The 13239-nt window shown below is 37.8% G+C and overlaps 1 protein-coding gene across 5 annotated transcripts in view; it reads right to left on the bottom strand.

Moving 5' to 3' along the window:
* The window catches only part of eif4g1b (eukaryotic translation initiation factor 4 gamma, 1b), an 82538-nt gene that overhangs the window by 16840 nt on the left and 52459 nt on the right, over positions 1–13239 (bottom strand). For all 5 annotated transcript variants that reach the window (XM_082179818.1, XM_082179820.1, XM_082179821.1 and 2 more), the window contains 8 exons: positions 13007–13126; positions 12000–12389; positions 9421–9567; positions 7515–7751; positions 7324–7428; positions 2868–3191; positions 1691–1802; positions 1501–1609 (listed from right to left, as the gene is read on the bottom strand). In XM_082179818.1, coding sequence (XP_082035944.1) covers positions 1501–1609; positions 1691–1802; positions 2868–3191; positions 7324–7428; positions 7515–7751; positions 9421–9567; positions 12000–12389; positions 13007–13126 — 1544 coding nt within the window. The remainder of the gene's footprint in view (positions 1–1500; positions 1610–1690; positions 1803–2867; positions 3192–7323; positions 7429–7514; positions 7752–9420; positions 9568–11999; positions 12390–13006; positions 13127–13239) is intronic.

Genomic DNA, 13239 nt, shown 5'->3' on the forward strand with positions numbered 1-13239 from the left:
ATATTTACACAAATTTTGTTGTTCCTCTTTTTTTATTTTAAATATTATATAGTATATTATTTCACTTGTTTGCACACTTGAACTATCAGTAAGTTATTTTAGTATACTTATAGCATACTAAAAGTTTATTGTTTTTATAGTGTGTAAGTTATGGTAAAAAATAAAGAAAAGTTAGCTTATTTGCTGATCAATACATATTATATAGTTTGCACTAATCTCTCTTATTAGTTCTGACTGAGTCTGGCAAGTGCTGGCTAAATAATACAAATCAAGTACTTTTATACTTTTACTGAAGTAAAACTGAAAATGAGTAATATTTTAATAGGGTCTCAGTACTTTTACTTAGTCCACCACTGAAAGGACACCTTAAGATAAAGTGTAACCCATTTCTGATTATTATCAGTTTAAAACAAGTGTGCTGCTTCATATTATTGTGGAGCATTTAAATTGTAATGGAAATCTTTAGGTGCATCTCAAATCTCTTTACTGTCACTTTCGATCAATTTAATGTGTCCTTGATGAATAAACAGCATTCATTTCTTTCAAACAAATAATTAAACAGATTTCTGGATACAAAATTAAAATTTGTGAGATATAAAGTCACAATAACAAATTACCTTTTTTACTATAAGGTGGAAATGGGTTTCTATTTTAAATGTGATTTTCAACACAGTTGAAAAACCCTAAAGCTGTGTCTGATTTGCTCATTTTAAAATCTTTCTCAAAGATATTAAAATGAGCAAAGCATAAGCAATAATTCCAGTTGAAATCTTATATCCAACAAGAATCTTGTAAAATAAAAAAAGCTACATCTAGTACAAATGAGTATTTGTGTTATATTATAAGAGTGTAAATGTTCTTAAAGGGGTCATCGGATGCAAAATTCACTTTTATATGGTGTTTGCATATAAATGTGTCTTTGCAGTGTGTGGACACAACCACCACACAATGAACAAAATCCATTCGCTCCTTTTAAAAAAAATAATCACAAAGCCTAAACACTCAATAATCAGGAGTTTGGATTTTCTGAGCACTATGATGTCATATTGCTCATGCTCCACCCACGACCACTGATGGACTGTCCCGTATTAGCATATTTCCCGTATTAGCATATTTCCTGTATTAGAATATTTCTGCCCTCAGCCTTTCGATACGCCCCATGGAAGAGGGGGGGGGGGAGGTTGCAGTTGCTCATTATCATTTAAAGAGACATACACCGAAACGGGTCGCAGTGAACAGAGCTGTTTTTGAGGAGGTAAAAGGGTGTTGTTTTACACAACCATAGAGGAATTTTAACCAAAGTGTGTTACAAACTTTACATGAAGACCCTAAAGAATCACACCAACTTGTGGAAAATGGGCATCCGATGACCCCTTTAAAATCTTATAAACGACACTTTTTTAAGTAATGGGTTTCAAACCTCGCTTTTAGTGCACAAAGAGAAGAGATATCGTGTGTGCGCAACACCTCTTGTATTGCATGACATGATAATAATCTGACCTGTTAGGAACCCTCCTGTCAGAGTCCACGCTGGCGGATGAGGAAGAGGAGGACGGTTGCTGAAGTGCTGAAAAGCGATTCAAAGTGCTCGGACGACCAGAATCCTGGGCTGTAAACGAACAGATAAGAGTTACATTATGGCTGAAGACGTGTGTGTAATATAAAGTCCTGTGCATTGAAACACACTGACCGCCTTCGCTGGGTTTGGCTCCAGTGCCTCCGCTGCTGCCTTTGCCCCAACTGCCCCACGTGCCTTTACCTCCAGGGGCCAGAAGCTGATTATTGAAGTCCAGAGCGCCCGGCTACAACACACACACACACACACACACACACACACACACACACACACACACACACACACACACACACACACACACACACACACACACACACACACACACACACACACACACACACACACACAATTAGTGTTCAATGCTCACACTGAGTGTTCGTGAGGGAACTGCAAGAGCTTTGTGATGTGATGAAAAGCTAATAATTAACTAAATCACTAACATGTAAAGTTCTAATATTTATTTATTTTGTTTACCTGCATGTCATGTGACCATCAGAGAAACATGAACATGCAAATGTGTATTTAAATAAATATTTTAAGCAATACCTTTAAATAATTTATATAATATAAAAAAAAAATAGTAACCCAAAGTTTTAGTTTAAACATTTACAATCTAGAAGTTGAAATAAATTATTTTATTACCTCACTCACCAATTATATATTTTGTATAATATATAAATTAAATAATGTAATTATATTAAGCATATAATACAGGGTTATTATCGTTAACAAAAACTTAAACTATTAACACTTGAAAAACTTAAACTGGCAATAAATAAAAACTAAAATAAATAAAAATATTGAGATAATAATAATAATAATTATATATATATATATATATATATATATATATATATATATATATATATATATATATATATAAATAAACTGAAGCACATAAGATTACTAAATGATACTAAAATTAAAATGTCAACTGGGATGGGTTCATAATAATAATAATAATATGCAATCAGAGTTTGATTATTTATTGATTATGGATCAGACCTGGGATAGCTTCATAATAATAATAATAATAATAATAATAATATGCAATCAGAGTTTGATTATTTATTGATTATGGATCAGACCTGGGATAGCTTCATAATAATAATAATAATAATAATAATAATAATAATATGTAATCAGAGTTTGATTATTTATTGATTATGGATCAGACCTGGGATAGATTCATAATAATAATAATTAGAGTTTGATTGATTATGAATCAGACATTGGTTGGCTTCACAATAATACTACTACTACTACTAATAACACTAATTAGTAATCAGACCTTGGTGATCTTGCTGAGTCGGGTGGGATCGATGGGTCTGTTCTTGGTGGAAATGGGCACCGTGTTCCAGCCGTCATCAGGTGCCTGGTTGCCACGGGAACCAGGTGTGTGTGACCCCCCGCGAGACCCCATGCCCCCGCCTCCACCTCCTCCTCCTCCACCTCCTCCTCCTCCTCCTCTTCCTTCTCCTCCTCTTCCCTCCTTCTTAGACATGAGCTGCTGCTGAACTTTGGCCTGCTCTCGGTGCTCCTCAAGCTCAGCCTCCTTGTGGATCTGCTCGATGGTCTTCGGGCCCAGATCTCCTCTGCGTGGAACCCAGTTATTCTGAGAAACAGAAATGCTTTAGTCACCATGAAATCAAAAATATTTGAATCATATTATAAATCCTGAAAAAAATGTTTTTTTATGGAATATCACAATATTTATTTTAAATGATTTATCTCCGATTTATCATGTTCCTGGTAATCTTGAATCAGAAAAACTTCCCCTCATCTCTTCTCTGATGATTTGTTCTTGTTTGAGAAGCGGTTTCAAACGGATATATACCGCAAAATAGAGAAGAAAAGACTAGCACGATTTCGCTTTCATGCCGACTTTAAACAAATGTTCCAGGTTATTTTCAATGTAACGTGCAGCAACATGATTTCAATGATCACTATTGTAGTCGTCAATCAGTTTGTAAAAACAACAAAACAGAAGGCATTTAAAAGTGATGCACTTAATGAAAGTCTGAGGGAAGGTTTGCAAAGGGTGAAATGAAGCATTGCTACTGAAGGACTTGAACTACATGAAATCTCCAGTATAAATGTGAGTGTAAATCCACCTTTTTAAGGTTTGAGAGGAAAAAATGGTTTACCACGCAAAAAAAGGGTGACAACACCACACTGAAAATAATCCGTTCACTTGTGTCACTCTTTCATTCCCTCCCTCTTTTCTGAACTTCAGTTGTGCTTCAGCTGAAATGAAACTTAAAACTGTCTTGGGTGTGTGTGTGTGTGTGTGTGTGTGTGTGTGTGTGTGAGTCACACATGGAGTGAGTTTCCTAAGAACACACACAGAGAAAGAGCTACGACTGCCACGGCACAGAAATCTTTTTACTTTAATTCATGCTCCTGGTTTTATTGCGCACAAGGTTTCATCCTGTAACAGGAAAAAGTGAATCGTTCACCACAGACTATTAATTAATTAAGTAAATACTGGATTCTGATTGCAAGACAACTTTAAAAAGTCTTGCATGCGCTCTGGTTTGTTCAAGGAAGGGAAAATGGCAGTGTATGTCACACTCACTCACACACACACACACACACACACTCACTAACAGCGCGTGATGCAACATTTGCGACAAGGTAATTGCTGCCAAGACCGGCAACCAGCAGAAAAATGCTCCGTTTCTACTGCAAGAAGACTGATTATAATATATAATATATATAATAATCTAATATTTCTGAATATTATCACCACTGAACCGAAACTCAGGTATAGGCTACTTGCTCCACAGACTGAGGCTGCGTTCCAGTCCACTTTTAGACACGCACTTGCGAACTTCCCTAAGCACTTCCCCTCGGGGGAATCCCTGCCGCCATTTTGAAGTGCGTCGTGGACGAGGGAAGTGTATATGGACAGACCCTCGTTCCCTCGATTTTGACAGAGGGAGCGAGTCTACTTCATATGTATACTTCAGGCAGCTCCATATACCACAATGCAACACGATTGTGACGTCAATGATATATTAAACAACTCAAACACACCTATATACATATTGAATGCTGCATTAAACAATTTCGCAAGGGAAAAAAATAAATAATAAAATCAACCCCATAGTGGATTTAAGTGATCAAGGGCTTATTAGCTTGCTCCAATTCAGCCTATTGCAAAGGTTCGCCAGTAGTGGGCACTCATGCAACGTAAGCAATGACGTACATCCGAGTGAACGAGACGGAGGAAGTTAGCGAGTGAAGGGCATGACAATTTTGGACTGGAACGCAGCCTGATGACGTACCTGATTAATCAAATACGTACCGTAAATCCTCTAATATTGGCCTGTATTCCATTAGCGGCCGGGTCTCTAACATTGGCCGGTCTCGCTGTCGGTGGAGGTAAATAAAGGCCGGTCTCTAATAGTGGCCGGGGCTATTATTAGAACCAACGTTTTACTGGGCAGGCCACAACATTATGCTTGTGATAGTAACATTTTATTAACAATTTATTCTCTTAATGTATATATTCGAATTATTAGGGTAGTAACAATATGCAAGATGAATCCGAAATCGCTACACTCAGATCTACGAACCTGTGTCGCGGTGTGAGAAGGCAGAATCGCGACACACCCCTTTTTTGATGTTAAGATTATATACACAATACGTAGACCTACACCAGTAAACTAGTTGAGGATAAATTTAATATTGGGCAATTCCAGCGTTATAAACGGGGACATTTGCAGTAAAAACTTGAAATATAAATTCTCAGAAAATGCATTTAATACATATTGAAAAATATCAGTCTACACATGCGTTTTATATTTAATATGAGGGGAAATAGCCTAGGCTACACATGCGTTACGGGACACAAAAAATCTTTAACTTTTAGGTAGCAAAATATTTTTTAGTAATTCTGTGAATTACACTGCGCAAACCAAAAGTAATACTAACCGGATGAAGAAGGGTTGGCTCTCCACAGAACATAAAATATTCATTTTAATTTATTTTTCGTGTTTCCATTTGTGAGGAAAAAACAATGTTACGGACGTGAGCGCACTGAAAAAGACAGCTTTAAAACTTTCACAGACACCTCACCTCACCTTGAGCTCACCTCAAACAGAAAGCACAAAGCCTTTTTTTAAAGTGAATTTCGTTTTGTATTAATTGTATCTTAATTTTAATCAACGTTTCATCAACCAATTGCCAGGATTTAATAAATAAGAAGTAAATATAGTAGAAAATAGATAATCACGACACGGAGGCAAGCGTGTGAACTGAAGCGCGTCTCATAAATTAACCGAAACTCAGCGTATATATGGCAAGCCTCACAGACCTGATAAATATATCTTTAGACAGCTTTAAATGTGTACTTTTAAACAGAACAATTCAAAACGAAAGAAAACAGACTGCTCTCTGCTTAATCCGTATGAAATGCGCATTTCTCTCTGGCGCGTTCACTACTGCGAAGATCACGAGTAGGCATCGTCTTCATCAACTTCATCTTTGCAGCTGACACAGAAAACGCTTGTTTATTAGTAAACAATTGAAATGTCTTCTTGCTATATTTTACATATTCATTACTTTTGCCGGTTCTTTGTGACAGCTTAGGTGCTTTATTGGCAGCGCCACCATGAACGCGTCAGCACCGAAAACATGGAGATTTTTTTTCAATCCCTGTTTTGGCAGGGGGAAAAACTGATCAGAAAATGTAACGAAAATGTAACGAAACGTTGTAGAAATGTAGTGGAGTAGAAAGTATAATAATTGCTGCAAAAAGTAACGAAGTAAAAGTCAAAAGTATGCACTATTGATTCTACTTAAGTAAAGTACAGATACGTGAAAAATTTGCTTTAAGTAAAGTAACGAAGTATTTGTACTTCATTACATTCCACCACTGGTCACCGGTAGGCTAACATTGTTTACCATGGCAGCTGCGGAGCATTTATTTTCAATAAATGAACCTAGTGTTTTATAGGTTCAAATAGACAAAAAAATATTGGTAGTCCGTTTTGCTCAAATAGAAATAAAGGCCTGTCTCTAATTCTGGCCTCCTTCCAATAAAGGCCTGGGCCGCAATGCGCTTGAGTAAAATAAAGGCCCGGGCCTATATTAGAGGATTTACGGTAGTTGATGTTTGACGCGGAATAGGATGTTTTTAACACGTTTCTCGTATTTAAATGTAATTTAAACTGTAATGCGGAGTTAAAGATAGAATAAATAGATACAAATGGTTGTTTCATTAGACACTACTAGCTATAGAGTATTTACAACTTATTTAAGCAACATTTCATCAAATTGGTATCGAAAAAGTATCGTTCAGGAATCGGTATCGAAGTCAAGGTATCGATATCAATTATTTTTAACTGTACCCAGCCCTACTCACACACACTCATACAGCGGCACACACACTCATGCACTCACAAACACACACTCACACACTCACACACACTCACACACACTCACACACACTCACACACACTCACACACACTCACACACACTCACACACACTCACACACACACTCACACACACTCACACACACTCACACACACTCACACACACTCACACACACTCACACACACTCACACACACACACACTCACACACACTCACACACACTCACACACACTCACTCACACTCACTCACACACACTCACACACACTCACACACACTCACACACACTCACACACACTCACACACACTCACACACACTCACACACACTCACACACACTCACACACACTCACACACACTCTCTTACCCGTCGTAAATCAATAACGTCCTGCAGCATGAAGCGGATTCTGGAAGAGGTTTTCCGCTCCTTAATAATCTTCTCCATTTGGTGGAAATATTGATCCATCCGGGGCTGAAAACACAGAGACACACAGCTCAATATCAACACACACACACACGTCTTTCGTCCGCTCCTAGATGTCACGTGTGTACGCTCACCTTCGCCTTCTCGAAGTCCAGGTCCTTCCCGATGGTGGACAGCAGCCGGCACAGACACTCCAGACTCTCCTCGTCGTGGTTCTTCAGCAGCTTCACGATGCAGTCGTGCATGATGGTTTCCGTCAACATCTTCAACTTGAACAACTCGCCAATGAACTTGATGTTGCCTAGTGATCGTCGACGGGCTTTGTCTTTGGCGTCCTCAAGCTCCTCCTTCAACCTTTGCTTTACCTCTTCCTGTAGAGACAGGAAGTGAAGTCATCATAAATACCATTTTGTATAACGATGTGACATGGGCAACATATATACACACACGCACGCATACATTTAGTATGGCATTCGGACATTATATTGTATTTTTGTATATTATTGTTGTTATTTGTATATATTATTAACTGTTCTTTCTGGTTCTCAAATCTGATTGGCCAAGAGCCTTTTCCAGCCGTGCGATATTCACACATTATCAGAACTGGAACCGTTTCACCGTTTGCATCACAATTACTGTTGTGTCACGAAATATAGTTTTTTAGGCGAGAATGTAGTTATTTGGACCTCAAATATGTGAGTCATACATAAACATAGTGCCTATTTTACAATCTGTTTTCGCAGGTTCGAGCTCCAGGCCATTTATGTTTTATGTTAAATAGTGGTTAAACATATCATTAATTTGGGGTATATCAAACTGGCCATCTTTGGTCTTATTAATCTATTACTTGTTCCAGAGCAAATCAATTTTGGTTAAGGAGAAAATTAAGTTTCGTAACTTTATATTTAGGCCATATTTCACTTAAATCCTGTACTAGAGCGCTGCTTGTACGTTTGACTGAATTGTTTGCTTGTGTTTATTTCCGATTGTCTTTTATAATGGCTTTTGTTGTTAGTTTAAATATTGTTGTTCAATAAATATGATTTTATATAAATATGCTGCATTATGCCTTATTTATTTACTCCCTTGTGCCGTCAAACTGTTGTATAAACGCAATTTCACACTCGTAGCCATGCGATATGTGACCCTGGACCACAAAACTAGTCACATGGGTAAATTTTTTGAAAAGCTGAATATATAAGCTTTCCATTGATGTGTGGTTTGTTATGATAGGACAATATTTGGTCGAGATACAACTATTGAACATCTGGAATCTGAGGGTGCAAAAAAAAAATCGAAACATTGAGAAAAATCTCCTTTAAAAGTTGTTCATTTATGTCACTCACACAAATACATGCGTTATATATTTACGGTAGAAAATGTACTAAATATCTTCATGGAACATGATCTTTACTTAATATCCTCATGATTTTTGGCATAAAAGAAAAATCGATAATTTTGACCCATTCAATGTATTTTTGGCTATTGCCACAGATATACCCGTGCGACTCGTGACTGGTTTTGTGATCCAGGGTCACATATGGCTGTGTATCAGCACGCTGTTACGGCCGAATCAGAGCTATGAGTGTGATATTGCCCATTTAACATGTAACCGTGAAATATGCAATGATAAATACTTTAAAACAATTTTTAAAAGCCCTAACATTAGATAGTCTAATCAAATAATAACAATGAAAGGTTCAGTGCACCAAATCTTACCATAGTATGAAGTATGCATGCTATAAACTGAGGAAATAGTCAGATTGGAATGCTAGTATGCTACTTCGAACACAGTCTTAGAACAATTGGCATACTGTCTTCCTGATATAAATCATTATGATTGCAAATCATGTTTCAAACAGTAGTCAAAAGTCACCGTTTTCAAAGTATGCATTCATCCCTGCAGTGTGGGAAAATACTGCACGAAAGCGTGATATGGCTTAGGGCGATTATGAAGTTGCAAAAGCTGAGAATTAATTCAAATAACAACATGATTTAAAACGTTAGAAAAATTTGCAATTGGGATTTTTTTGTTCTTACCCCTGTGGCCGCATCCAACTCTTTCTGCTTCTTCTCAAACGTTTCATCATCATCTTTATCCTTCTCAAACTCTTTCTGACAGCGATTCAGCAGCAGTTTCCTGAAGTTCACTGACACTCCAGGTTTGTCTGTGGTGGGAACTTTCAGCTGTGACGAGAGAGACAACACACACATTTACACAAGTAGAGTTGAAGAATGTGCTTTAGCGATCACACACTGGTCAGACACATGACATCACTGCTAGGGACGTACCGATATGAACATTTTGGCTGATACCGATAACCGATAATTCTTTATACTTGAAAGCCAATAACCGATATATTGGCCGATAAATCTAAATCCAAAGTTTTATATAATTTTTGAGAGCCTGATTACAAAAACAAAGGTCTTACAATTAAAATCCATGTCCCAAACACACATTTATAATGTTCTCATTATAATTTTACGTAGACTATATGACAGACTTGCACTGCACGTTGCACTTTTCCTTTTTGAAGTGATTCCAATCGTATTTCAACCAATTTAAAACCCTCATGTTGAACAGTGCGAATCTGAAGTGTCTCAGCTTAAGGAAATAATACATTATTTATCAGCTTTAATATATATATATTGTCTTGTATCAAGCATCCCTAATTACGGCGATCATCACTTTGATCACCAATGCAACATTTTTCTAAATGTCATAATCATTTGTTAACACACAAGTATTCATTACTTCAATGAGCTTATTGTTTCTGCCTTTAATTATGAAATTGATTAAATTAATACATGTTTTGCTAACTGTGATTTTGTATATGTACATTTCTGAAATACATAACTTAGACACATCTGATAACAGATCACTCAAAATTGTAATGTGGACTTTGAAACATTGGCTATTTTTACATGCACAACTTGTGTTTCAATCAGACTGAATTAATTTAGTGTGTTTAAACGTAGGGTTTACATGAATGCTAATCACGTGATCGGGTTGATGTGCGCGTTTATACGTCACAAGCACAAGTTTTTGACATGCGCTCACTGAATGAATATACAGAGTTTCCCGCTGTTTGAGCATAATAACTATTCTCATAAATTGCTTCTTTATTGGTTTTAACAGTGTTAATGATCACATGTTCACAGCAGACTTAATATTGATCCATTTCTGGTCATAATTTGGAGACTGAACCGTTGTACCGCTGCTTATATTCATCACACAGTAAAAATGCCCAAAACCAGTCGTCTGTGGATGCGAGTCCTAAACAAGTACTTGTTGGACGTTGTCCTGCTCCACTTCACAGACTCTGAGGGAAAGGAGAATTATAGGATGACGGGAAACTCGTTTATTTGACACTTTATTCAACAGGAATAACAGCTCGTTCCTCACGTCATTACGCTGTTTCTACGTCATTGCAAATGCACAGTCCTTTCAGTTTCGGTTTTCAATCCGACCAAGTGTTTACATGTCCTCTCGATCGGATTAGAAATGGAATAAACCACTCCTTTCAATCCGATTGAAATTTCATTCGGATCGAGCTCAATCGAGTTGAGCCGTCAATCATTTGGTTGCATGTAAACGTAGCCAATGTGTATTGTGAAAAACGCTATACAAATAAATGCAAATTGAATTGGATCACACACACTCACCCCAATAAGGCAATGGCACACGTTTTCTGTGAAGCTGCTTTGAAATGATGTGTATTGTGAAAAACGCTATACAAATAAATGTGAACTGAATTGAATAAAAATGAATAGATTTTGATTAGTCTAGCCTGTTGTCATGAGACTGGTCTTGATAGATCCCTTGGATCATGCCGAGAACATCAATATCAACTTTGCCATAATTGTGATTGAATAGAAACCCTACTTTTTCAAACTCCTCTTAGACCGTTGGTCCGATGAAAATATCAGCCAAATTTTCTTATCAGGCCGATAACGATAATATAAAAAATGTACATATTGGCCGATATATCGTGCATTCCTAATGTATTTTTGCTCACAAAAAAAGTATTCTTGTCGCTTCATAACATTAAGATTGAACCACTGGAGTCACATTTTAACATATAACACAAAAGGCCTATTTCTCTCAAATATTGTCCACAAATCTGTATAAATCTGTGTTAGTGAGCACTTCTTTGCGGAGATAATCCATCCACCTCACAGGTGTGGCATATCAAGAAGCTGATTAGACAGCATGATTATTGCACAGGTGTGCCTTAGGCTGGCTACAGTAAAAGGCCACTCTAAAATGTGCATTTTACTGTATTGGTGAGGGTCCGGGTGGGTGGGTAGGTATGTACGTATGTATGTATGTATGTATGTATGTATGTATGTATGTATGTATGTATGTAAAGGGGTCATTAAACAAACATATTTGTCCGTTGAATGTTGCAATCGACCACTCAAATTAAAGTATTCCGGAGAACCATGTAATAAATAAATTGAATAATGCATGAACTCACATTTGATATTTTTTGGATTAATTACACAGATTTTTAGAGCTAATATGCAAATAGTTAATCACATTATTATTTCAATATGTCTGATATATTGGCATCCCTAATTACTGCGATCATGAATTTGCTCACACACTCACTCACCCCCATAAGGCAACGGCACATGTTGGCGTAGGCGACAGAGAAGTTGGGCTCTGAGATGGCCTTCTCGAAGATGAGGTCGATGACTCCTTTCAGGCGCTCCTCTGTGTCGATGGTGAGTTCGGTCACTTGCTTCATGAGCGGCTGGAACATCTGCGGGGTGAGTTTGTTCAACACACTGCGCACACGCTTGAACAGCTCCTGCGTGTTCATGAAGTCAGGGTCGTCCTCGTCCACTCGAGTGTGTGTGCTGCGCTTCACAGACGGCTTCCAGGCCTTCTCTGCTTTGTTGAGCTGCACGTCCTCCGTCAGGGACACGCTAGCGATGATCTTACGCGGCTCTTTCCCACGCTGACCCTGACCTGAGCGCCGAGGGCCACTCAGACCCGACGGCTGGGGAGACAGAGAGGTTAAAAGTTATGCAATTAATAAAAAGGTACGAGACACTTAAGATTAAGATAGATAGATGGATGGATAGATAGATAGATATGAAAGGTAGATATATAGATATGAAAGGTAGATATATATGATAGACAGATAGATGGATGGATAGATAGATAGATGGATGGATGGATAGATATGATGGGCAGATAGATGGATAGATAAGATAGATATGATAGGCAAATAGATAGATAGATGGATGGATAGATAGATATGAAAGGTAGATAGATAGATAGATAGATATGATAGGCAGATAGATGGATGATAGATAGATGGATGGATAGATGGATATGATAGGCAGTTAGATGGATGGATGGATGGATGGATGGATGGATGGATGGATCGATAGATGGATCGATGGATGGATAGATAGATATGAAAGCTAGATAGATTTGATAGGCAGATAGATGGATAGACAGATGGATGGATAGATAGAACAATAGAATACTAGACAGACAGACAAAGATGGACTACAGTGCAGTGTAGTAAAATATGTTTCAAAGAAAAAAACAAAACATAAAACAAACATAAAAGCATGCATTTGATGTGAAGTAGCCATGGTAACTGACCGGGCCACGCCCACCCGCTGACGGACGGCCCAGATTGGCAAACGAAGGAGTGAAATCCGGACCACAGTTCATTCCTGGCAAACGACTCGGATCCAGCTGACGCAGGGGAGTCTTATTAGCCTGCAGAGAGAACACATCAGGTACTTTATCCTTGTGTGTGTGTGTGTGTGTGTGTGTGTGTGTGTGTGTGTGTGTGTGTGTGTGTGTGAAAGAGTGTGTATGAGTGAGTGTGT

The sequence above is a fragment of the Leuciscus leuciscus genome (assembly GCF_965113295.1).
Source record: "Leuciscus leuciscus genome assembly, chromosome: 9".
Lineage (NCBI taxonomy): Eukaryota > Metazoa > Chordata > Actinopteri > Cypriniformes > Leuciscidae > Leuciscus > Leuciscus leuciscus.